Here is a 26,745-nt window from a genome sequence, read left to right as displayed (position 1 = left end):
CAGTCACTCCGTGAAATGAGTACGTGTCAAACTGCGTCCGACTGCATTTGTTTCCTCACAGATGCCAGAGAGGAGAATTGATTAGCTTGTGTTTCCGGACCTTTGCTGCTAAAAAATAAATATAAAGGCATGACACTGAAACTTTTACAAGAAATAAATAGGTTAGGAGAAGGTTGACATGCTACAGAGACAACCCTGTTCTTGTCGTTTATAAAAAAAATAAAATAACTATAACGAATACTGGATATTCCCCACTACAAATATCTCTAGAGGAATTTGTTTACATTCACGGCACATACATATATATATATATGCGGTACATAGGTACGATGTTCCTGGACTGCTTGGCTTTGTTCGCTGCAACACTTTACCATGAATTATTAAAACAGTCCACAGAGTAATGTATTTGCCAAGGACTAAGCATCAAACAGTCAGACTTTGAAGCTAAAGCATGAAAGCAAATGGATTTTTCCAAAGTGCATTAATTCAGAAGGGGCGAGCCAACGAATGAGAGCACTACTAACACTGTTATACTGTTGATACCATGACAGGACATCACTTGGTGAGAAATATTCCTTTAGTATTTCAGTAAATACAATTAAGATAGGATATATATTAGGGAAACTTAGATAATCAATATAGGATCAAAATAAACTAATAACACATTACCTGACAACTTAGTGCATTTCTCAATAAAACTGATTTGCAGTTATATCTTTTAGTGACCGGTGATACCTTCTCTGTGACTGCGCGGGCGCACTCGACGAGCTCTCGTTTGGTGAAGCCGTCGGAGGGAGTCATCTGCAGAGATCCCGCCTTCTGGATCAGGAAGATGCAGCCGTGTCCGAGCTCCTGCACTCGGTTCTTGATCTGGAAACCGATCTGAATGAAAAAGAGAACACGGTACAATAAACAAATACTGAGCATTATCTTTATGCAGATATAAGAGACAATGTAGATGAAAATGACATTTGTACTGGAAATGGTTTTACAGGAAATGTGTCTCAGATCTGGGTTTCTAAAGGAAGATAGATTTGATACTTTTTAAAGACTTTTTTAATGACTCTAAGAATTATATTCAACATTAATCGTTGCTGACAGAGGGTGTATTTAACAAAAACGTATGTGTGTAGTTGGTTCTGCTATCCTGTTGTGTGTGACATAAACATGAGAGGAATTAAGTAAATTACAATACAATTATAATAGATATCACCAATTATTGAAAGATTAAAATGTGTCAGATTATGTCAAAAAATACATTTATATATATATAATACATCCTGAGAATTTGTCAGTCCTTTAAAAGAACGATTTAAGACAGTGTAACAAATGTAGGCCCAATCTTTAGATGAATTAATTCAATGCGCATTAAAGCTGTTTAATAGTCAGGGAGAACCCTTGCTCAAGTTTTACACGGTTTTCAAGGTTATTTTTAAATGCATGCCAGTTTTTACTGTTAACTCGTATTATGGGGACACGCAGATGCTGCTCACCTCCTGTGGCTCAGCTGCGTAAGCGGCCAGTCGGCCCTGGACGGCCAGCTGACTGTAGTCCACGGTCACCTGAGAGGCCAGGCCCCCCAGCTCGTCTGGACATGTGACTGATTTGGTCATCTGAGGGATAAACACACACTCAGTTATAACAAACAAACTGAAACACACACATGATAATGTCATCACAAGTCACAGTCACATTTGCAAAACAGTCCAATAATGTAAACAATTATTCTGAAGGCTTACCATTTCCTGAGCAGTGACAGCAATAGCCTTCGAGTGTCTCACCATACTGGTCTGGTAATCTACGAAAGAGCCCTCGGGTTCAGGCGGTGTACCTTCATCCAGCTGAGGAGAGACACAAACAACAAACAGTACAAATTACATTACATTTTTTCATTTAATGCATGATTGGTTTGTCCTTCACAAAAAGGTACAACCATCTTCAATCATAGAACCAATAAATCACTCAGCTCTGAAATTGCAGTGACGTTCAACATCGAATCTACCCTTCAATTATAATCATTCTACCAGGTGCGCAGGCAAACCAACATTAATTACATTTTACATTCAAATAAACACTCAGAATGAATGATAAGCACTCATTATAAATTATCCACCAAATCCAGTCTGTAATTACAGATTTAAAATATCATCAGCTAGAAAAATGATTAGATCATCAGTTTGCAGTGCAAACAATAGCTTTCTAGCATTTCTGCTAAATTAGACATGATGTGTGCTTAACCCGCGGAGTGAGATATAACACCCAAGAGTCTGGACGAAGCGACCGGCAGTTCATCAGAAAGCCTTTAAATCACCATTGCAGAGAGTGACCATAATGTCAATGGATTATCCAAGTTGATTATCTCCTTCTTAATCAACTACGGACATGCACAGGCACAAAACAATCATGTAAATCCAGAATGAAACATCCCATTCATTATTCATGACGTGCCAAACAAATGTGATGCTGTTCCCTGGTGACACGCACCTAAGGAACTCCTACAAACCCTGCAATAAGTCTTTGTAAGAAACGCGAGGAGGGATGTCATTAGCTGATGCTATATCAATCAATCAATCAATAGGATACGGCTGTAATAGGCCTAAGGACTTTTAGTCGCTCATAAATAAATAAGTGGATCACTGATTCTTTATTTACTATGGATGCGGGCAACAGTCACATAGTCCAAAGTGAAGGTGATGTTTGACCAGTAGTGGTCGAGGCGGGATTTGAGACAGTTAACCGTCTTGGATGTGACAACGCTTTCTGGCAGATCATTCCACAAGTCAACCACACGCAGGCTGAAAAAGTTGCGGCGGATAGCCAGTCTGGAGTACTGTTTCTTCAACTTGAGGCAGTGTCCAGTGTCCACGAGTCCTGGTGTTATAATCCCGTTGTAGTGGGCATGATGTTTTGTAGATGTTGTGGAGATATTTGAAAACCGTATCTCTGTACTTAAGATAAAAAGCCTTTTTCTTCTTCTACATCAGGGGTGTCAAACTCAATTTCATCTCGGGCCACATTAGCATCATGGTTGCACTCAAAGGGCCAGTTTTATATACATACAAAAAATACATATATAAATATTTAATATGTGAAATAATGTATTATATTACATTATTGCCGTCTGCATTGGATTATTATCGGATAGGGTAATAACTTAATAAGTCTCTTCAGTGAGAATGTTACAAAATGATTTAAAAAGAAAAGCCAAATTCTGGAAAAAAAGTCAAATAAAAAAAAGGTACATTTTGAAAAAAAAAAAGTCAGATTCTGAGAAAAAAGGCATATTTTGAGATGCATTGTGCTACATGTAGTTTATGGGCAACGTGCTTCTGTAAATCGGCATGTAACCTAAACATATTATATTCTTTGCAAGCTCTTGTGGGGCCACATAAAATGAAGTCACGGGCCGGATTTGGGTCCCGGGGCCTTGAGTTTGACACCCCTGCTCTATTTATTGGAAAGACGGTCTAAAAAAGGTCCAGCTCTGGCTGAGTGGCTTTGTTGGCAGTCAGTTTCTCTCCGCTTCTATGGCTGGTGATTGTCATTATTATGTTAAACTGTAAGCTTTTATGGTTCCAGACATCAATCAAAACATTACACACAGGAACAGGAAATCATAAGTAAAAGAATAAGAAAAAAAGTAAATCTTAAATTAGAAAATGACAATCCCTTTCCTGTCAGCTTTCTTTAACTCCCCATTACCTTTAAACCAATGTATTCCCCTTTTCTCTCCACAGTATTTAGGCTGTTTCCATTGTGATTCTGGCCTAAACAAGATATCGTTTGGTTTAGCAATTCTGCCAGCAATTCAGATTATGCTGAAATGCTAATGTGATATGTAAATCCAGGTAACCTCTGTCCTCTCTTCATTTCAGTAATTGGTGCAGCGAGAGGAGGAAAAGGAAAAGCAGAAAATTAAGTGTGGGCTTTTCTGCTTGTTCTCCTGCTAGAGGGCGAGAGGATGGAGGACATGGCTGTCTGTAGTTGCTCTTGAATATTATTTAAAGAACCCGAGTGTGAATTAATTCTATAAATCCCAATCTTCGTATCCAGGCAAACCATAAACCTATACTCTGGTATGTGCTTTAAACTCAAGCAGCAATTATCCTGTGAGACGCAGCGTGCCCTGCAGCGCTCACCTTGGCCATGGCCTCTGCGATGGAGTCCACCATTCCTCCCACCATTCCCCCTTCACTGGCAGCTTCATTCAGCGTCACCATGATATCATCCACCGCCTCCGTCATGAGCTGCGCTGCCTCCGCTATGGCATCGTGTGTATGGGAAGCCTGTGAAGTGTGACAAGGCACAGGACACTTGTCAATTATGTATTAATAGTGCAAATATACTGCACCAAAATCCTGAGGAAAATGACTTGTTTGTGGAAAACTACTTGGCATAAACCTGATATTTTTAATACTGAAATGTCTGCATAATCCTTCCAGGGGTGCACAAACAAAATAGTTATACCTTTGGGTTTCCTCCGCCCTCCTTGGCAGCGTAGAGCATCTGCAGGGCGGACTCAGCCAGGGTCTTAGTTTGGTCCAGGAAAGTCATCTGTTGCTGGTGGTCCCTCAGCTTGGATGTGACCCCCACAGAGGCCCTGATCAGCGGGTCAAAGTAACGAGCCAGCTGGGTCACCTGAGGCAAGGGGTGAACGTTGTTAACGAGTAATGTGACAATTGCTTCTGAATTAACACCATCAATGATCATTTATAGAGGGTGAGAACTGAATTGAGATATAGCTACTGTTTGAGTAAAATACATTGAATATGAATAAGCTGTAATTTGCAGATTTTGTATTGTTGTAATATAATGTACAATGAGCAAATTGTTACCATCTTATATAAATACTATTTTTATTTTTATTGGTTTATTGCACATTTTTATTCTTATGTTTATATAAATATTTTCATTTTATTATTCATTCTAAAAAAGAAGCAACTGTCATTAAACCCAAATTCCCCCTGGGATAAATAAATAATTCTGATTCTGAAACAGCAGGCAAAACATATATAAAACAGTATAATAAAACAGTAAGATATTATTGCTTAATAGATCATTCTCACACAATAGTCATTTTGTCTTGATATCTGACTCAACCCATTAAAAAAGTATGAATGTGTAGCTCCGCAGCTGCAATATGGAAGTAAGGTAATTAACTCCCTGCCCTATATACCTTGTGTCCTAGTTGGGAAGCTTCGCCTCTGGCAGCAGTGGAAACGGGGTCAATTAAGTAGCCAATTTCTTGCACCGTGGACGTCAGCTGCTCTTGTAGTGCCTGAAGAGAGGGGGGACAAATAAAATGGTTTGTATCTTGCTTTTAATGGAAGACAGAGGTTGATCCAAATGAGTCAGCTGCTGAGAAATGCCAGCAGGGAGATATAAAGCACAGATACTTTCCCCAAACCACTCAAGCTTTTTATTGTGAGCTTAGACTCTGCATAAGGCAACACAACTTTTCTAAAATATACTAAATCCTTTATGTGTGTCTAATGAGGCGCTTGTGACCTAGAATGAGCAGAAACGTAATTAAAGCCACCAATAAAAGATCCATAATTTAAAAGCGAGACAGAAATAGCAACATGAGGACTTGAAAAAGAAAAAACAACAATCTGACTCAAACTGAAAACAAAATGGGCTATAATGATAACCAACCAACCGACCAACCGACCGACCGACCGACCGACCGACCAAGTTATTTTCTGATCGTTGCTTACCTCCAGTGAGATGTCGTCCCTGCTGGCTAAGTTCTGGCTGACTGCTGCCAGGGAAGCCTGCTCAATGTCCCGGATACATTTGTTGATGTTATCAATGGACGAGTCGCACTCCCGCTGGCCTGGAGCCTTGTCCCTGAGAATAAAACAGGTACAGGAAAAGAAGAGAAACCGAAATAAATAAAATGGTTGATGCATGAATTAGAAAGAGGTTGAAGGGTGATGTATTGGGGGAGAATAAGACGGAGAGGACAGGAAGAGAGAGAGAATAAGTGTTAACATAACTGAGATTTATTAAAAACACGGACAGGTTTCAGGATGTCTATTTAACATATTCTCTTCTGGCTCCCTCATCTCATTGCTGCTCGAGTCACAGAGCTGAAATGTGGCCTGTAGGGGGTTGTCACAACTCAAGCTGGGCAGCCAAATGAGCTTTGAAGCCTCCGAGTGGTGTGAGGCACCGGCCACATGGGCAGAATAACTTTAGTTAAACATCCATTTTAATGCATAGCGGCACACTGAAGGTGAAAATTAAAATAAAGTAATGAGACTCAAAAAGTTGGGAGGTTAAACTTTTCCTTGATGTAGTCCAATCCTACTAGTGTTCTTTGGTAGACTCGTACAACTCAATTTGCAGGGTGACCATGATAAAGGCATCAGAATTTCAGTTGCTAAGCTGCCATGTGAATGCGAAAGTGCAGATGATCTAAGCCAAGCAGCAACCTTAAAAGTCAGTGGGTTTGACACTGGGAATTTGTTTTTCATGGGGATTAGTTTTGTTCCGACCAAGGTCTGGTACCAAAGGTGTGAAAGAGGAGATTATAACTTAAAGCTGGGGAGGAATAAGAACAACCATGTGTCACGCCATGCTACAGAATGTGGGCATCCTTTGTCTGGGACACTGAGCTCGTCTCTCAGGCGTTTTATATGACGATGTAAGAATACGAATCAGAACTTAATTATAATTTCTACCTTGAATCATTACCTTTGTGAAGCCAGTGATAACTACATCACTGCAGGGAAACAGAGAAGAGTTGTGTAGACAGAGGGTAAGGGTTTAAAATGATAATGTTTCAGTAACTTCATGACTACAGGAAGTCACTGCCATCAGCTGAGAAATAGTCCGTCACACATTCACTTGTGTACAGATGTTTGTGCTAAGCTAACCGGCTGTAAGCACATCCTTAATGTGTACTGACATTGTAGTGGTAACAATAATGTAAAGTATTTCTCTAAGGTTTGACCTTCTGACACGATATTTAGTCACAATACATTTCTCTCACTGACCTTATGGCTGTGATGAGAGCCTTGATGGAGTCGGACACGGTGCGGGAGTGACCGGCCAGAACAGACCAAGTGGGCGGGTCTTTGGGGTTGATCACTAATGAGCGTGCAGTCTTGAGGAGAAAGGTGGAGCTGTCAAGCATGGAGCGTGCTGATTGGAGGATGGGCTCCTGTGCATCAAAGCCCTACAGAAAAACAAAGTGAACTTTAGCAAGAATATAGAGAAGTAGTGGTATGCATTGCATTATCCTGTATTTATTTTTCAGCCTATTCCACTATTTGTTATAACAGAATTTTTTTTTTTAAATGAATCTATTAGCTGTGCATGAATACTTCAAACTGTAATGTTCACATGGCCGTACCTCGTTGCTGATTTGAGCTGGGATGCTGGCAAACTCTGGATTGGAAGCAAACGTTGTCAGGTTTTCAACAGCCTCGATTAGTGGAGCCGTAGCGAATCGACACTTTCCCCTGTTCTCATCAGAGAAATCTCCATCTAAAGCCTGCACAGTGAGGGAGATAAAACATGCAAGTAATAATAAATTATATTTCTATAGCGCTTTTCTTGAACCCAAAGACGCTTAAGTCAGTGTTTTACCCACGAGATGAGAATTAAACAAATCATTGACAGCAGTTTGACAGAAGTTATCTGTGGGGAACAAATATGAGCCTCCTACTTCACAAAGTACATTATCGACAGCTGAACCCACTTTGGGAGCCAATTAGGGACAGAGTTAACATTTGATCTATGCCAAAATAATTCCTACCTTGATGGTTTTGACCAAGTTGGCAGTGCTGTTGGCAACCTCCTTGGCAGACTGCACAAAGTGCCTCTTGGCGATGGGGTTGGTCGTCCTGGAGGACGCCAGGCGGCAGGCGTTGCACAGTGCCGAGGTGTGCTTAGCAACAATAGTGGCTGAAGAGAGCACCTGCCATAAAATAAAACAACATGTCAAATAAGAGCTAGATTTTTTATATAATACAAAGCCTGTTGAAAGTCCAGCACTGGTACAGTACCACTGTACCACTTGTACAGTACCACTGTACCACTTGTACAGTACCACTGTATTTGCCACTGTACTATTATGCACCTGCTGTTCTGGTATAGACTGCTGAGCCTGAAGTGACTCATAAAAGAACGCTGGTGGAGGGATATAATTAGGCCATTGGTCTCCATCAAAAGATGTTATTGAAGAAAATAGAGGTGATAACGAGGTGAATATTGGATTTTCAGCCCACCTGCTGCGAAGGCGTTTGGCTTCACAGTCAGACACTTCTGCAACAGGTACTTTCATAGAATATACAATTTGGGGAGCTATAAAAAGATGTTCAGCTACAATACTAACAAGAACACATCTATTATAGTGCCAGTTTGTGTGTGTGTGTGTGTGTGTGTGTGTGTGTGTGTGTGTGTGTGTGTGTGTGTGTGTGTGTGTGTGTGTGTGTGTGTGTGTGTGTGTGTGTGTGTGTGTGTGTGTGTGTGTGTGTGTGTGTGTGTGTGTGTGTGTGTGTGGAAAGTGCTGCATAAAGAGAACAATGCAGGTGCCCGTACCTGTGATGGACTGCTGCCTGGGTCCACAAGATTCTGACAGGCCATCTGGATTGCCTGGTTGGCCTTGGCAAACTGGATGGGATCAACCAATCCCTGGTGCCCTGCCTGACTGTTGGGATCAGACACACCCACCAGGTAGGAGGCCTGTGAGGTAAAAACAAACTCCTGTCATCAGCCAGCACCAGCACTGCCAGTACCAACAAGAAAAGGCCATATGAATTAAAAGCTCCTGTGGTGGGAGAGCCTCATTGTGTACCTGTCCCGCAGCTTCAGTGAGCCCACACAGGGCTCTTGAGGCTGATCCTACACAGTCTCCAAACGACAGCACATCTCCAGTCTTGCAGTTCTGAGAAATACCTGCCATGGACTCTCCCAGGACCTGAACAGAACAAAAGAGATTTGTGTTTAGGATGCTAAGCTCTGTGTGTGCAGGGTGCTCGGTGTTTGGTTTGCAGACCTACCTTGGAGTTCTCCATCACACTCTCGATGCAGTCGAAGTAAGAGAGGTCACTGACCGGCTCGCTGGGATTGTCCAGCATTCCCCTGACAGCCTGGGAGAGGAAGCCACATCAGAGCGTTAGAAAACACTACTCAGATGGAACATGCTAAATAAACCTAGATTAGAACTCATTAAATCAGGCCTCTGTTGATAGCGTTGTGTTTACCTCCAGCTCTCTCAGGGCGTTGTCACACTCGTTCTGGCCGGGAGCCTGCTGTGTGCACAGCGTGATCAGCTGGTTGATGCTGTCAGTCACTGCCCTGAAACAAACCAACAAGCAGACAAATGCCGTCCCTAGTCATTGAATGAAACCGGTAATAAGTGTTTTTGGATATATAGGATTTGACAGTGCGGTTTACTGTAGGTGTCAACCAAATCAAACCAAACTGCTGAAACAATAAATAAAATGACTATCTACTTAATGTACAAGCCTTATAATGTTAGGGAAAACCCAGCTGTGTATTCTTTCATCACATTGTGGATATACTGTCAACGAGTGTGTAGCGGTTAGTATGTGTGTGTATGCGGCTCGTTGTTTTACCTTGCAGCAGCAGCTAGCAGGTTCTTGGCGTTAGCCGCTGCTGGGTCTACAGACAGACTCTTAGCTGCCAGCAGCAGCTTGCTGGAAGCCATGGAGATGTTCTTCAGGTTGCCAATCACCTGCACCTGGTCGTCCTTTTTCTACAAAGACACATCACATTAATACACCATTAAATACACATGTGAAAATATATTACAATCATCTAAAATCCTTTTTTTTACCACATGCAGGTCTGAGTGGTAATTCGTGAATTGATATACATTTCAGAGAGACTTCTACAGGATGTGTATTTTGTAAATTGTGTAATTTTTATATTTTCATTATGCATGCTTCTTAGGTAACATTAAGCTGTCTTTGGCTCCTTTCTGCTGTAACAATGTACATTTCCCCTCAGTGGGACTAATAAAGGTATTCTGATTCTGATGTTATACTCCTTTCAAAACCACCAACAGGACCGACCTGAGTGTGCCCGGCCATCTCTATCCCAGCATCCAGGAACTCATCAAAGTCTTCGCTGAACTTGCCAGACGCCACGGCCAGCTGGCTGCTGGAGCCTCTGGAGGCGTGCACCACATCTCCTGCTGACTGGTTCAGCTCTGCCGCCGTGTAGCTCAGCCCGCTCTGGGCCGACTGAAAGGTCATGGAGGCTGGAGGGATCTGAACCGAGGACAAAGAGGAGTTCAGGATGAATTAAAGATACTTAACTGTAGTTAAAAAAGAATAACAAAACAAATATGGAAGCAACAGCCATCACAATGACAGAGCATTGTGTATATGGTGGACAAACACTCAGTAACTCAAGATAAAACTAAACAAATTAACAATTCATAAAATACCATATCTAAGTCCCATTCAATGTTTACAATAATGCTGTTTAAAACATTTGATGTGACTGAAAGCTGTATGCTTGGTTATACACTTTCCCTTTTTGTCTACAATAATCATTTAGTAACCTCTTCCTGCTGTGCCATACGCTCTTGAAAATAGCAAACAATGGTGAAATAATGCCTGAATCTTTTCTTTTGTGCAGTCAGTTTTACTTTTAACGTGTCATTAGTCTCGATACACTCCTCACTGTGCGGCAGTCAAAGACACACATGATGCTAATGTTGGTGGCAGAGGCCTGCTGAGTCACAGATTAAACTCACAGTTTCAATGAGCAGCTTCTTGCTGGCCTCTCCGATGCTCTTGAGAGCCATGTCCACATCCTTCTGGCCTGGCAGACAGTTGACGCAGTTATTCAGGGAGTGAGACACAGCCTTGGCCACCTGGAACAAACAGAGGGGGGACAGTGGACTGGGTTGGATGGTGTAATCTGAACACACACGATCAGAATGTATAATGCTAATGAGCAAGGTAGTACTGCAGGAAACAGATATCCACAAATGTGTGTGATTGGGGGGGGGGTTATGTGTGTATCTTTTTGCCAACTAATCACAACGGGAGTCACATCACGGAGGCTAAAACAGAAGCGCATGACAACAGTCGAAGCAAAGAGGAGGCACAGGCTTCTTAACTTAATCTTACATAAGTAGTATTTCATAAGAGTGCTGTGTCGAGATGAAACAAAAACAGCCTCATTTTTGTTTGCTCTCGCTTTTTAGAAAATAGAAAATATGTGGCGGACCAGACATAAATAACCAAAGTACTCGGCCTATAAATATGCCACCAGGTTTATTATACGAGTCCCCTGCTGTATTTGACAGGTGTTCACTTTCATGTATTTATAAGCAGGTGGAGACTTTCATCTGGCTCAGATTTTGTACATAACAACATTTTTAGTTCAAAGTATTGAGTGATGGAGGCCAAAACTTTACTTTAATGTTGATCAATCATTTCCATGTATACGCTGACAATTCAATAAATTATGTAAACATTTTCAGTTAATTAAAAAACAGTCTGATTCAGTCCAAATACAGACTCACACTAGAGTTCTGATTAAAGTGAAGTGTGTCGTTAATTAAATCAACTTGTATAACACAACATAGTGAAAAATATGACCTGAATTACAGACTGGCTGAAGGACATGATGAGGTTAGAGTTTGTGAAGAATGACAGATCAATAACAAGTGAATCACTGCTTGTATATCACACAGTCATGGACTCACAAGTTTTCGAATATATTTTAGTTTTTGACAACCTGCATTCCGTCTTTGCGGTGATATTTGATTGTGTTTGCATTAGGGCACACGCACTATAGAAATAAATAAAGGACAGAGCCTTCCAACCTGTTTCAGACTCTATACCTGCGTTGATCCTGAACCATCTCACCTGTGCCAGCCTTTGCTGACTCTCAGCGTCTCCGGGGGAAATGAGCGCCTGCTTGGCTTCATGAATAAGAAGCGCCGAGCCCTCCATAACGTCCTGAGCAGAGTCCAGCATGGCTGCCGCAGCATGAGGGTCTGAGGTGGAGGCAGCGACGCCCCGGGCCGCCTGGGCGAGGGTCCTCAGGGCCTGAGCCGTCTCCCTGGCTGCTACTCCTGCACATTGGATCAGAGGAAACGGAGACTTCAGATGTGAAAGCAACAACTATTATCAGAACGTATCTCTCAGATCATTTTATGATGAGATAATGTCATTAACAAATACTCATTTCAAAATCTCTTAAAAACTAACATTGTGTCTGCGTGTAGGGCAGGGTGTCAAACTCAATTTCATCACGGGCCACATTCGCATTATGGTTGCACTCAAAGGGCCGGTTGTAACTTTAAGACTATATAAAAATACATAAATATTTAATATATATAAACTAATGTATTACATGATTGCCTCTGCATTGGATTATTATCGGATAGGGTAATAACTTCATATTTAACTCTGTCTGAAAGCAGAAGTCTAGGGCAAATAATTGCAAGTCTCTTCAGTGAGAACGTCACAAAATGATTTTAAAAAGACATTTTGAAGAAAGAAATTCAAATCTGAGAAAAAAAGTCACATTTGAGATGCATTGTGGGACATGTAGTTTATGGGCAACGTGCTTCTGTAAATCGCCATGTAACCGTATAACAATCATATTATATTCTTTGCAAGCTCTTGTGGGGCCACATGAAATGAAGTCGCAGGCCGGATTTGGCCCCCGGGCCTTGAGTTTGACACCCCTGGTGTAGGGGATTTTCTCTGAAATGCGTTGCAACAAGAAAATGAGACAAATAATAATTTGGTTCAAGAGGCCGTTTGCCTCGAAGGCAGGAATCAACATTTGACATTTAATTTAATTTACAACACATCGGTGGGATGGGATACAACAAATGGAATTAAGATAAATGATATGCAGCACTTAACAAGATTACTTAATAAACATAAAGCATGTTCCAGGCGATAAGAGCTTTCTAATCAGGATCTATTTGCTGTAGTTCAACCAATGACACTAAAGGTGTGATGACAAGTCTTCGAAAAAAGATTTTACAACTCATGAGAACAAAAATAGCAAGCTTTGGTTCGTTTAAAAAGTATCTTACCCTACAAAGCAGCCTACTGTATTTAGAGCACTCGGTGATCTCAGTGCAACAGACTGTATTTTTATTAATTGGATTAATTGGTAATTGTCAATCATATTTAGAGTCATGTGAACATGAGAAAGAAGATTGGTGAACAGTGTGTACTATGATAGTATGAAAAGAATAATATCAATTCTGAAAACGGTTTGTCGCAGAGAAGCAGATGAAGCGCGTTAAAGTAAGAGCAATGCACATGGGGGCTGTTCGGGTACGTTCACAGCAAACATCCTATGACCTAAATATATAGAAATATGTTTATCTGAAAACAAGATTATATTGACCTCTGCTCCTTATTGCCAAATAATCAGTATGTCAGCCGTACCAACCTGTGTAGTGTTCATTTCCTTGAGCAGCACAGGTGAGTAGCTGAGCCATGGAGGACCCCACCGACTTAGAGGTGCTGCCCAGATCCTGAGCACACTTCTCCAACTAAAGCAGAGTACAATGTGAATGTAAGCAATTCAATATCATGCCGCGTCACAAAACTGTTAGACCCTGCTTCAGGAGTGAGTGCTGGTGGTCAATGTCTTTTGTATAACTGGTTTGAACTCAATGCAACTGCCATTTTTCATGTCGGGTTGGAAGACTGAATCAATGCTACAGGTCTAAAAAACAACGCCTCTTACTGATTCTCCAGGCAGTGGCTTCAGTTGGGCGTTCATGGCCGCCTGCATGGCGTCCTGCAGCTCGCTCCTCAGGGTCTGGATGGCAGTGAGCGCAGAGTCGATCTCCATGGGGCCGCACGCTTCATGAGCCTAGAATGAAATAAAGGAAGTCACTCACAATTGTGTACTAACATGGGTTACTACTTGTGTTTTGCAAAGAGTGATCCTTTAAAAATATATATATTTTGTTGTTCTTTTCAGCTAGTGTTAAATGCAAATTTCAGGTACAGAAAACATACACTTGAGGAAATTGCATTGAACTACAGGTAAACTGATGTGACTTACAATTACAAAGCTTTTAGTACAGCAATATATACACTTCAGTGCATGTGATATGGACTAGGCGTTAAATACAATTACGTTTTGATAATATCTTTGCCCATGGAAGGACACATAGTATCTCTGGAATGATGTAATTGCATGTAAAATACAGTGACTTCCAGCATGCCCCAACAGCCCGTTATGCCTGTGTGTCTGTGCTCTACCTTCTGTGCAGACGTCCTCAGCTCAGCCAGGCAGGTGGCCAGGTTCTTGGCACACTGACCCAGTTGCATTGCTGCAGCCTGATCCGTCACCGTGGGAACGGATGACTTGGCCGAGGTCACCATCTTACTACCAGGCTGCAGAGGGGAAAAGGAAAATAACACTTCAACCCTTCAATAAAAACTATATTTTTCCTTAGAGCATTTAGTAACAGCCTTAACAATAAAAAGGCTCTGAGCAACAGAGAGGAACAAAGGTTAAATGGTGTGTTGGTATTTGTGGAGACCCAACGCTCATCCATCCGCTGTAACAGTGGGACTGGGGCTTTAAACACATGATCTCACCACACCGCTGCTCCTTTAACTGCCTGCTTACTCCAAAAAGAGGTTACAGGCCTATTCTCAAAGGATCCCCACATGACAGGAGCACTATTTTTACTCTGTGTAGCCTGGTTCCTAATCTAGGACTGAAACTACTTAAATTGAATATGTGGACATAACGCTTTAACAAGTTCCTCTCCAGCAGAGGAGAGAAATGGTGATGCAATAGTGTATGTGTGTGTATATGAGTGTGTAGGTGTGTACTGCACCTGTAAAAAGTTTTGGCTTGCAATGATGAGTGCCAGCTGTGCACTGCGGTCCTCCGGCTTGGCCTGACTGCCGCGCACCCCCTGGACAAGTTGGGGGATGTGGTCTGCCACTGCCTATTCAAAAACACACATGCAAATACACAGGCTTAATGTAAGTTCTGTCCAAAATAGAGTTTACAGTGCAACTTAACATTTCTCTAAAATCATTTTTATAGAAATCATAAAGCAAGCAATGTTCACAGTATGCACATTGCATTTTCTTTTCCAAGTCTTAATTTTAGTGGTAAAAATCAAGTAAACAAAACTTAAACGGCACTCTTCTGTCCTCACCTTGCAGCTCTGCACCAGCTGCTGGTGAGCAGACGTGTTCTTGTTGGAGGCAGCAGCGTTCTGAGCCGCAGCGATGGTCTGCGTGGCTGCAGCTGCTGCTTGCTTTGCAGCATTCTGAGGGATACAAAGACTCGTAAAATATTCCATATGTAAAAAACAAGGTTAAACAGTAAAGACTTCTAAGGTCACATTTGAGTTTTTCAATCTGGATGTTCAAAGAATCTCCTGTGGAGTTTATGCTATGATGGACTTACAAACAACTCCTGGGGTTTATCTACATGACTTTGTTTCTACTTGTTGGCTACATGAACAATAATTATTAAACAATGCTGCTCTGCTTCTTAGTGTGTATACAGCATAAAGCAAGTTCAATTTAAGTTCTTACACTTATTTCAAAATATATTTACAAAACTAATACATTCATTATTGTGTAGAACTAATATCATTAAGAAAAGTATTTGTAATGGCCAGTATTGGGCAAGTTATTTCCAAAATGTAATATATTACATATTACAATATTACTGTCTCTGAAATGTAATGAGTTACACTACTTAGTTACTTTTGAGTTACTTTCACCAAAATAACCGCAAAAGAATGGCTAGTTTTTTTAAATGCTAAAATGTAGTTTAGTGCAGCTCATTATACATCCAGTGAAGGGCGATGTGGTATAGCATAACAACTGTCCCTTAAGGCGACTAACAACTTTTATTACACGGCTTAGTTGAATACTCAATTCTGATTGTAAATTCTTAACATGTGACACGTTGTTAATACTGCAGTACAGACCACTGTCAAGGACTATAATGAAGGTGGCTAAGGAGGATCCAGAAAGAGAAAGGAGAAGAGGTTAAAAGACGGAGCGCTGGACGTCAGATAAATCACCAGAAGAAGGCAGAGAGGAAGTAAACAATAGCAGGACACGGAATGGGCTCTGTAGTGTGTTTAGTATGTGGCCGTGTGCAGGCCCGGCTCCAGAACAAAATGACTCAGGGTGAATCTGAGGTTACAGGGGGCCTCTGAGATTACAGGGGGGGCAGCAGTAGCAGGTTTACATGAGCAATAGCGGCCGGCAACAGCAATGAAAAATAGCATTGATGGTCCCCAATGAACAGATGATGGCATTTGTTATGTTTTGAAACCAAGCAAGTGAGAACATTTCAAGTGAGTTAAAAGTGCAATCCTGAAATATTTCATATATTCCAAAGTGGACTGTGTCAAGGAAAAGCACAGAAGCTTCAAAACTGTGCTGATAAAACAAATGAGAACATATTGTACATCAAGGCACATATTATTTGAACCAGCTTATGGTTTGAAATGGCAAACATTGAAAAGCAAAAGTATTATTAAAACCATGTACTACATCATCACTTTGGTCCCATCATATACTCTGGGAAGAGAATATTTACTGTGCTTGAATACTGGTATCACATCATCATGTGAGGTTGACATGTCAGCTGCAACATTAGCTTGTTGATAAGCTTGGGATATGAGATCTTTTTGTAGCCATTCGTGGTGAAGGCATTTGTGCTATTTTTGACCCAACATTTCTACAGGCATGGCAGAATATGGCACTATTTTCACATGAATATTCCATTGTCTATTTGTATACCACGAGCTGCAAGATGACCACCTAACCCCACTGTACAGGCGGGTACTTGTTTAGATATACCTGGGCAGGCTCTGTTTTGCCGTGGTATCCTGGCACCTGCGGGCCGCAGAGAGGCGGCGTAGTTTCGGGTGACGAAGACTGCTGCTCCGGGGGCGAGGGCGGCGAGTCAGGCGGGAGTAAGCTAGTGTCCACAGCGGAGGGTAACGTGATGTCCCCATCTGACCTGTTGCTACTGTCTGCAGTAGATGCAGTGTTGCTGGCGTTTAGTGATGGTTGCTTTAACCATTTTCGTACCGACGATTATCCACAGTGTGTCACTGCTGTGGAAGCACTTTGGAAATGATGCACGCGCAGCGGAGCAGGTCACGCGCACCTGACACAATTTGTTGTTTGTATTTTTCGCTCCGTTCTCTTTTTTTGAATATGAGGGTGCATAACATTCAACTGCCCCGAAGATCCCTACGCGAAGCCTGAAGGGTAAACACCAGGTTTACTAATCTACTACCCGCACAATTTGTCCGGTGTCGGAATGTCTCGCGATGTTAGTACATTCTTAAAAAACAAAACACCATTTCATTTCGGGTTAAAATGTGTTGTAACTGCGTTACTGAGCATTGTAACGGGTAATATATTACCCACATTTCATTAGTAATGCGTTACATTACTTCGTTACAGCAAAAAGTAATATATTACTGTAACTCCGTTACTTTTGTAACGCGTTACACCCAACACTGGTCATGGCACACCATAAACTAGGGGCTGCTCAATTAATCGTATTTGAATCGCAATTACGATTTTGGCTTGCAACGATTACGAAAACAACGTAATCGAATAAAACGATTATTTCTTTTTTATTATTATTGTTATTATTTTTCTTTTTAATTTTTTTTTTTTATTGGTTTTTCAGTTGAATTATACTTAAAGTTCAGCGTAATCAACTGTTGAAAACATACTGTTCCATTTTTTTCAATAAATTGATGTTTTCAATGTAAATCGTTTTTATTAATCGTGATATCAATTATTGACCCAAATAATCGAGATTATGATTTTTGCCATAATCGAGCAGCTCTACCATAAACTATAAAAAGACAAGAGACTTGTCAAATGCCTTGAAATTCATCAACCCTTTTAATGAGTTGATATTTTAGTTTGAAGTCAAATTGAGACATGAGTCAAACAACCCTACCCCACTTCCCTGATCCACTTAATAAATGATTACTGCTGTTCCTATTTCAGGACCATTTACAATGAGTTACAAAACCCCTTAATCCGTCTAAAACCTTTCAATATTGTTGAAAGACTTGCTGGTGAAATCAACATCTAAAGCTGGCTGAACTTTGGCGCCAAGTGGGGGCAACACGCTTTATAGAGATGGTGACATTTAGGATTGGTCTTTTTTAAATGTCATGTCTTTTTACGCACATAATACTGCATAAAATCCAGGCATTGAAAAAAGAAAAAGTGACGGTAGAAGTCATAAAGCAACAGGCTTATACAACGTCCCTACATCCTGCAGATACACACAAACAACCAGTTTTATTTTATATAAATTCAGCCCTCCTCTTCCTGAAGTAGCCATTTCTTTTAGGACAAAGAGTGATACAATTCAAGATGGCATCACTGACCTCCAGTCTGTTGATGAGTTTCTTCTTGATGGCATTCTGAGCAGCAGCGTTGGTGGCCACTCGCAGACCCTCTGCAGCCTCCCTCAGTCTTTGCTGCTGGTCCTCATTCTCTGGGTACGCTGCCGCGCCCTGAGAACACACACACACACACAGATCAGCAAACACACAACAGGTGAGCAGGACTGGGAAACAGCTGGTGTAAAATCCACATTGTCGTATAAACCGATCATAAAGCCTTGATTTTTAAAGCATTCTCCTTCCTGATAACATGCTAGCGCTCATTGCTACACACAGAAAAATGATGCAGATTTAAATCTCAAACTGAGCTGCAGCGTGCCTCCATCACCTGTTTGTTGGTAAATGTCATATGTATATTAACAAGCAGCTCTTTTTATCTTTCTGTTTATGAATCCAGCGGTGCAAATGAACTGGGTTCAGTGGAGACCAATATCAATCAGCACCTCCGTGTCTCCTGCTGTTAGAGAGACAGACCTGCCTGCATCAATTAGGTTAATTAATTGGGAACCGGGTATATTCTACTGCAGCTACAGAGAGGAGAGTGTCCGTGCTTTTTAAAGCTATTCCATTAAGGTAATTTGGCAGATGTCACTATGAACAAGGGTGACTAATAGGAAAATACTTTTGGTCTTACTTTCTATTAATTTCATGGGTGAAAAAAACGTTTTGTTTGATCCTTTGACTTTGCATTAATCACAGCAGAATGTGACTCAAATCATTGTCTGCAGCTGTCATTTTCCTTTTGGCAAGTGCTGACACCGATGTTAGAAACCAATTTGCATAATTATTTAAAAAGTGCTGATTTCAAGAGGAAGCAGCAAGATAGCACACTCAGTAATTCATAATGGGGAACTAGCCTTCAAAAAGCACGGTCTGTTGTACACTGATAACATGCATGTACAATAAAGGGACTCGCTAAAACCTGACATGGGCTTTAAAAACAAAACAAGCACAAAAGGTTGGCTGTAAAACTTACGAACCAAAGATAAATCAGTTACCAAGGAAACAACGGGCTTAAGTGCAATTCTCCATAGATACAGAGAGGTGTAAAGCTGTGACTGTGATAAGTCTGGCATCAAACTCAACCATCAAACCAGCTGGAGGGCGTCATTTAATTTTCATGCTGGAAGTGGAGAGTTATTAATATCAGTGTGTGATTCTGCACAGATAATGAGACTGATGTGGAGAGTTAGCAGATAAATGACTTGGATAGAAGAAGAAGAGGGACGGCAAATCTAAGCTTGCCCTTTAGCAGTCGGGGGAGAAAGAGTTTGATGTCCCCGAACTCTTAATCGGAAACCTTAGCTGTGAAGAGAACTAGAAGGGACATTTAAATGGATATTAATATTTTAACCTCTCATTTTGTTTTGTTTGTCTCCATAGGCTTGTTTCTTGCAATACACAACCATTGCTATTTTATTATTAAACCAGAGGATTAAACGAGGCTGAGCAAACATTTCCTGTGCTAAACGGGTTTGTTTAGTTCTTATTAATTACAACTGTATTCATGTTAACACAATATATTTAATACGGTGCATTGGGCCATCAAAATAATAGTTGTTTAATTATCACTAGGGCTGCACGATATTGAAAAAAACTGACGATATTTTTTCCCCTGCAATATATATTGCGGTTTTTTTAACTATATTTAACCGGATGAAGGATTTTAGTCACGGACGTCTGGATCTTAACTGGTTGACTCATCATACCTTAAGTCATGATCTAACATGTCATGATAATGCATGTTGCTTACCCTCAAATAAGGGGGTTAATCTGTGAATGAAGAAGAGAAGAAGCTTTTTGTATCCAAAATAGTTCCAGATGGCAGATGTTGTAAATTGAAGTAAATCTTCATTCTCGCCAGTATTGTCCTCCTGTGCCTCGCTCATTTTTTACCGGTGTTTTGATGGTCTGCAAACTAGCGGGGTGGGGCCTGCTGTGATCTGATCAAGAATGATTGTGATTGGTGGTTTGCTGTGTATGCAGAGCCTGCATGTCACTCACTCAAGTGCCCCTGACATGAGAGCCGCGCAAGTTTTCCTTTTGTAGCAAGCAGCAAAATAATTGTAACATGACGTGTTTGAGTTAATTGACCTACTTAATATCGCACGTCCTAAAAAAAAAAAAAAAAAAAAATATTAATAAAAATAATGAATAAAATCGCACGTCCCTGCGATGTGAATATCGCGCATGCGCATATCGCGGTTATCGCCATGACACGATATATCGTTCAGCTCTATTTATCACATCTTATTAATCGCTACAACTTAGAGTTCATAAACACAGTCATGTATATTTGAGATTAAAGAGTACACATTGTGGCTTAGCAAATTACCTAATATTAATTCTAAGACATTTATACTTTAGGAACAAAACCAAACTTTGCATTTATCCCAGGTTGGGAATGTTGCAAAGGCCACAAGGGTTGACCCATTTAGAAAACAAACTATCTTACTCGGTATCTGAAAGGGATACCTGAGACATATCCTGCAGCTGCTCCAAAAAGAGTAAATAATTGAATAACTAGAAATGCACTCCGAAAACGCAGACCTCCACTGAGGACAAGGGTGCATTCAAGTGCCATTCAAGACCGTTTATGTTATCGTTGTTTGTTCAAAATGTGCTCATTAGTTTTAATTCGTAATGTCGAAAAAAACAATAACGCTACAAAGAAGACGTGATGTATTTTATTGCTCAGGGATTTTATAACACGGTCAGAGCTGTGTCGTTGTTGTTCTGACTTGAGGGGGTCTGAATCTTCTCAGTCATGAAACAAGTTGACACCACATAAATGCAGTACAAATAACAAGAAAGTGATTAGCGATCCACTCTAAAACGATGTTAGTGGATTCTTCCTTTGTCCATGCTGCTACATCTTTCCTGCAAGTTTCATAACGTCAAGGCTAGTCTTTTTTTTATGATCCTGCGGACAGTCAAAACAAGCACTAAATATAACCGACTTGTTGGAGGTAATTGAACCACACAATGCGTTTTAACTGGATGACAACACTTTTTGTAATTCACAACTGGGACTAATCTTATTAGAAAGGGGAAAAGTGTTCAATGTCCGTGGATTGATGTGACCGGGTTTGCAGATGTGACATTACAGTCCAAAAACCATTGGGAAATGACCACGTTAAACCTTTTGAAACACACCTTGGAATTTGGGGTTTTCCAGAATAAAAGACTGGCCCGTGCCACATTATTTTCTTTCATATCATAACATGTAAAAAGGTCATTTTTCATTGATGAAACAACATCTTAGCAATACAAAGCAGAATGACTTCTTAAACTGTCATTCTTCGTCACACACACACACACACACACACACACACACACACACACACACACACACACACACACACACACACACACACACACACACACACACACACACACACACACACACACACACACACACACACACACACACACACACACACACACACACACACACACACACACACACACACACACACACACACACGAGAATAAAACTCAGCCATATAGATTTTTCATCTGGTCTTCAAAAAGAAAAACACTGCTGTGATTAAAACCAAAACCGTTCCCTAAAGGATTCACCCAAAGATTTCTCTAAGTGGAAGATTGTGATTTAATATACACTCAGTAAACTTACTTCTCTCTGTTGACAAAAGTTGAGATACTTTTCCAAAATATATATAAGCTTACCTTCGCTGCCTCTACCATCCTTGCGGTGGCGTCGGCGAGCAGTTTAGCAGCTGCCAGTAACTTCTTAGAGTTGTCTACGTCCACCTCTGCCTCTGCGTCAGACCTCATGGCGTTCACCAGGTCCGAGGTGGCCTGAGCCAAAACCCGCGCCTGACGCACCATCTCTCCTGAGACGGGATGAGAGAGGACAGAGGTGGTGTGGAGGCGAGGGGAGGGGGGGGGGAGAGATGAGAAATATTAGAGAGAAGTGGATTAATGGATGAGTCATACTAATAAGAGATTAAGAGTGTTAACACTGTGGTTTAATGCAACTGCATGGCTCTATCCTTTCTGAAAATCCTCCTGATTTAATTGTGATGAATAATTTGGACGGGAAAGGATACAAATGTTTTAACTACATAGATAAAAACAACTGTATTCTTATACGGGCAAATCTTAACAGAGCAGATACATATTTAAACAAACGGCATTGATGTATAATTTGACACCAGTTTGATTCAGTAAGAGAAATTCAAGGCTTACTCATTAAAAATACTCATAGTAAGTTCACTCACAGCAGGTCAGAAGATATACACAAGCTTTTGAAGTGAAAATGTTTAATGTCAGCATAAAAAAAAGAACCTTGAGGGAGAAAACATAATACAAAAGAAACAAAATTATTGTGCATCTGAATGTCTAGCACAAGTGTACTTCGCTCCCTGATCAGGTGTGCATAACGCTGTAACACCTGCAGCTGACTTGTGAAGACACAATTAAAAGCAACTGTTCAACCAGCTCTGGTGTTTTCGATTCACTCTGAAAATATTCTTAGAATCAGACCAAAGAGAAAAGAGAGAAAGGAAAATGAAAGAACTGTTGTCGATATTCTCCCTGGCAAAGCAGGCCTGGCCATGGATGCATGAAACGATTTGCCAACACTCCACGACAAAAGGATTTACTCTGTTTTTACTGAAGGTGAGACATATTTCACATATTTGACACCGGTTCAAAGGCGGTATTGCCAGATAGCTGCACGTATTCAGGCCACAGCCGAGAAAACAGCAATTCCCCTTGTCCATCAAACCCATCAGTTCGTCTAAGCTGACCGCGGCGCTAACCCGGGACATTCTCTGTGAATCTCTTTCAATCCACCTGTCTTTCTCTGCTGTCAGTCTTGTAAACATCACTGTCAGCTTTTTCTCTTTGGCTTCCCCAGTGCTGACAGCAGTCCATTTACACCCACATCATGCCATTCTCTCTGAGGAGAAGACGGGATAAGTCACAGACACACAGTAAGACTCCGAAAGCCCAAACTTTAAAGCTGTGGAAAGCAAGTTTTCTGGCTGAACTTTGTGTGCTTTTTCATTACCCATATAAAACAAGATATTTGGCTGAAAAAGGATCCAATATGCTTCATTTGACTCAATTTCAAAAAGCATGACAGAAGCCATGCTCATGTGAAAACTCTTTAATGGGTTGCACTTTCAAGTTGTTCACACAATCTGTAAAATTCAACTACTTGAGAGAAAAGAGAGCTTGCATTTGAAACAAAAAACACTGCAATCAATACTGAGCTCTGCCTTCAAACCATCAGCTACCTTTCATTTTGTATTCATAGTTCCTTGATTTCTAACCAAGTTATCAATATTTCTATAAAAGCATTTTATCCTTTCTTCTTATCCTTTTTTTTGCTCGCAAAATTGTATTATCAACAAGATTAAGAGTCTGCAGCGCTTCAAGGGGCTGTGTGGGCTGTACTTAGGCAAAGCAGCGATTTGAGCTAAATGCTAACATCAGCATGCTAACATGCTCACAATTACAATGCTAACATGCTAAAAACAGGAAGCTGCCAATAAACAGGTATCATTTCAGATATGTTCACTGAATTAGTGTAGCATATTAGCATGCTGACATCTGGTAATTAGTACTTACATAACACGCCAACCTGAGGCTGACGATATTATATGTATGTTTTCAGCTATCTGGCCATAAATGAGGTGTTTGACAAATTCAATTTATGAGCTGATCATTGCTCTGGATAAAAAGATGAGGGAGATTTACCCTGGGGGGGACACAACTATGTGTAGCAAATTTTAATCGCAATCCAGCCATTAGTTGCCTAGTCATTTCAAATTTAAAATGTCAGCCTCATGGTGGCGCTAGCGGAAGAGTCAGAGGCTCACCAATATCATTAGGCGTCATCTTCTTGTCACCATGAATGTCTGTAAAACATGTCATGGGAATCCATACAACAGTTGTGGAGACATTTCAGTCCAGAGTGGTGGACTGAGTGATGAAAGACATTGCCATCACTAGAGCCATGCGGCTAGTGTGGCTAATAAAAAGTTAAATCTCACTGAAAGTAGCTGGCTCTGGTTTTTACCTTCCTGCTATAGACAGCTTAAAAGCTTTTCAAATCAAAAATTCATCTTCATTTCAAGGGCAATTATTGACCTGTTTTTTAACCTTAAGTGCCACTAATAACTGAATAATCACATACACAATTGCTTCATTTAAACACATTTCAGTCTTGTTAGTGTTAAATAACATTGAGTATATTGGAAAAAGGCCCGTAAATGGCTGAATGTTAATGAACAAATTGAATTTCTTTATTATCTCAGCTTTCTGAGATAATGATACTCGGAGCAGTATCCTATTTTGGACTCACCTGCGTCTCCCATGGAGCTGAAGATGTTCTCAGTGACGGTCATGATGGTGTCCGTGGCCTGATCGTAGCGCCCGATTGGCTCTCCCCTGGCGGTGTACTGGCGAACATGCTGCAGGAGATCTCCCAGCGCCTGACTCACCACGCTGGCCGCTGCGCTCACCTTCAACACAGGAGAAGCACATCATTAACGTTAGTGCTGCGCTCCTTAAGCTGCATTATGCCCTGCTTCTTATTCGATGAGGCTGGGGAGAAGCACACTGGATTCATTATCCTCATTGCTTCTTAAGCCGGGTGCTAAACTGAATTTAAAAAACATCCATGCTGTTGTGTGAATAAATAAATTAAAAAAGCTTGAGGATCATTATTCTAGGAAACCAGTCAACTCATGTGTTCCGTATCAAACCTGTCGTCTTGTTATCTTTTGAGACGAAACAAACAATTATACATAAATAGATATTTTAAATCATGCTGACTAGGGATGCATACCGGTATCCGGTATTACCGAAATACCGGTTACTGGTGGCTACGGTATATCGTACCGAAATCAGATCCGATTTCGATACTTTAAAAAAAAAAAAAAAAGTGAGTCCGTGGCCCGTGATGGTGGGTGTTATTAGATTGCATAATCGTTTTTCTTCATATTTTATGTATTTTTCATTGTTTGTTCAATACTAGAAAGGTAAAAGTCCCATAAAAAGGACTGATGGGATTTGTTTTCTCTCACCAGTGAAGGCAAATGTTGATTTTAAAGATGAGATTTGTTGTGATCTCATGACCTTTATTCTATTATGTATTTGTTCTCTAGTCGAATCTCAGGTTTAACATTAATTATAACGGTGCTATAACGGTCTGTTTGCATTGACAAGATGTGCTATTCACGCGGCACACCTGATGGCGGGTGATATTGATAAGATATTAAGATAATATATTCCATAATCGGTTTTCTTCATATTTATATGTATTTTTCATTGTTTGTTCAGTACTAAAAGGTCCAAGAAGTCCCACAATTGAATTTAATATTCATTTGACATGTTAACTAGGGGCGTGATTGGGAGGAACGGCCCCCCTGATCTGAACCGGAGTGGTGGTTTGTTACTGGACTTCTGTGCTAGTCATGGATTGGCCATAACAAACACCATGTTCGAACATAAGGATGCTCATAAGTGTACGTGGTACCAGAGCACCCTAGGCAGAAGGTCCATGATCGATTTCGTTATCGTATCATCGGACCTGAGGCCGTATGTTTTGGACACTCGGGTAAAGAGAGGGGCGGAGTTGTCAACTGATCACCATCTGGTGGTGAGTTGGGTCGAGTGGCGGGGGAAGCCTCTGGATAGACCTGGTAAGCCCAAACGTGTAGTTCGGGTGAACTGGGAACATCTGGAGGAGGCCCAAGTTCAGGAGGCCTTCAACTCACACCTCCGGCGGAGCTTTTCGGGCATTCCTGTGGAGGTTGGGGACATTGAACCAGAGTGGTCGGTGTTCAAAGCCTCTATTGCCGAAGCCGCGGCGGGGAGCTGTGGTCTCAAGGTCCTAGGTGCCTCAAGGGGCGGTAACCCTCGAACCTCCTGGTGGACACCGGTGGTCAGGGAAGCCGTCCGACTGAAGAAGGTGGCCTTCAGGGATTTGTTATCCCGGGGGACTCCCGAGGCAGTTGCAAGGTACCGACAGGCCCGAAGGGCAGCAGCCTCATCCGTGGCCGAGGCAAAGCAGCGGGTGTGGGAGAAGTTCGGAGAAGACACGGAGAAGGACTTTCGGGCGGCACCAAAGTTGTTCTGGAAAACTGTCCGACACCTCAGGAGGGGGAAGCAGGGAACCATCCAAGCTGTGTACAGTAAGGATGGGACGTTGTTGACCTCAACTGATGGAGTGTTAGGGCGTTGGAAGGAACACTTTGAGGAACTCCTGAACCAGACAACTCCGCCCTCTATGTTAGAGGCAGAGCTGGAGTATGACGGGGGATCAACACCAATCTCCCGGGGGGAGGTCACTGAGGTCGTCA

At 41.3% G+C, this 26,745-nt stretch overlaps 1 protein-coding gene across 2 annotated transcripts in view; it reads right to left on the bottom strand.

Annotated features, from left to right (window-relative positions):
- Positions 1 to 26,745, bottom strand: part of tln2a (talin 2a) — a 99,829-nt gene that overhangs the window by 12,913 nt on the left and 60,171 nt on the right. For both annotated transcript variants that reach the window (XM_071207143.1, XM_071207144.1), the window contains exons 21-47: positions 24,744 to 24,903; positions 24,259 to 24,297; positions 22,097 to 22,263; positions 18,389 to 18,517; positions 15,155 to 15,268; positions 14,825 to 14,938; positions 14,238 to 14,372; positions 13,714 to 13,842; positions 13,414 to 13,516; positions 11,862 to 12,070; positions 10,739 to 10,858; positions 10,050 to 10,247; positions 9,591 to 9,730; positions 9,216 to 9,309; positions 9,012 to 9,101; positions 8,807 to 8,929; positions 8,551 to 8,694; positions 7,766 to 7,927; positions 7,361 to 7,501; positions 7,002 to 7,183; positions 5,718 to 5,850; positions 5,177 to 5,278; positions 4,468 to 4,638; positions 4,140 to 4,286; positions 1,740 to 1,841; positions 1,494 to 1,613; positions 736 to 882 (exon numbers count right to left, since the gene is read on the bottom strand). In XM_071207143.1, the coding sequence (XP_071063244.1) occupies positions 736 to 882; positions 1,494 to 1,613; positions 1,740 to 1,841; positions 4,140 to 4,286; positions 4,468 to 4,638; positions 5,177 to 5,278; positions 5,718 to 5,850; positions 7,002 to 7,183; positions 7,361 to 7,501; positions 7,766 to 7,927; positions 8,551 to 8,694; positions 8,807 to 8,929; positions 9,012 to 9,101; positions 9,216 to 9,309; positions 9,591 to 9,730; positions 10,050 to 10,247; positions 10,739 to 10,858; positions 11,862 to 12,070; positions 13,414 to 13,516; positions 13,714 to 13,842; positions 14,238 to 14,372; positions 14,825 to 14,938; positions 15,155 to 15,268; positions 18,389 to 18,517; positions 22,097 to 22,263; positions 24,259 to 24,297; positions 24,744 to 24,903 (3,615 nt within the window). The remainder of the gene's footprint in view (positions 1 to 735; positions 883 to 1,493; positions 1,614 to 1,739; positions 1,842 to 4,139; positions 4,287 to 4,467; positions 4,639 to 5,176; positions 5,279 to 5,717; positions 5,851 to 7,001; positions 7,184 to 7,360; positions 7,502 to 7,765; positions 7,928 to 8,550; positions 8,695 to 8,806; positions 8,930 to 9,011; positions 9,102 to 9,215; positions 9,310 to 9,590; positions 9,731 to 10,049; positions 10,248 to 10,738; positions 10,859 to 11,861; positions 12,071 to 13,413; positions 13,517 to 13,713; positions 13,843 to 14,237; positions 14,373 to 14,824; positions 14,939 to 15,154; positions 15,269 to 18,388; positions 18,518 to 22,096; positions 22,264 to 24,258; positions 24,298 to 24,743; positions 24,904 to 26,745) is intronic.

The sequence above is a fragment of the Pseudochaenichthys georgianus genome, chromosome 3 (assembly GCF_902827115.2).
Source record: "Pseudochaenichthys georgianus chromosome 3, fPseGeo1.2, whole genome shotgun sequence".
Classification (NCBI taxonomy): Eukaryota; Metazoa; Chordata; class Actinopteri; order Perciformes; family Channichthyidae; genus Pseudochaenichthys; species Pseudochaenichthys georgianus.
Note: the sequence above shows the minus strand (reverse complement) of the source record. Positions and strands in the feature narration are given on the sequence as shown.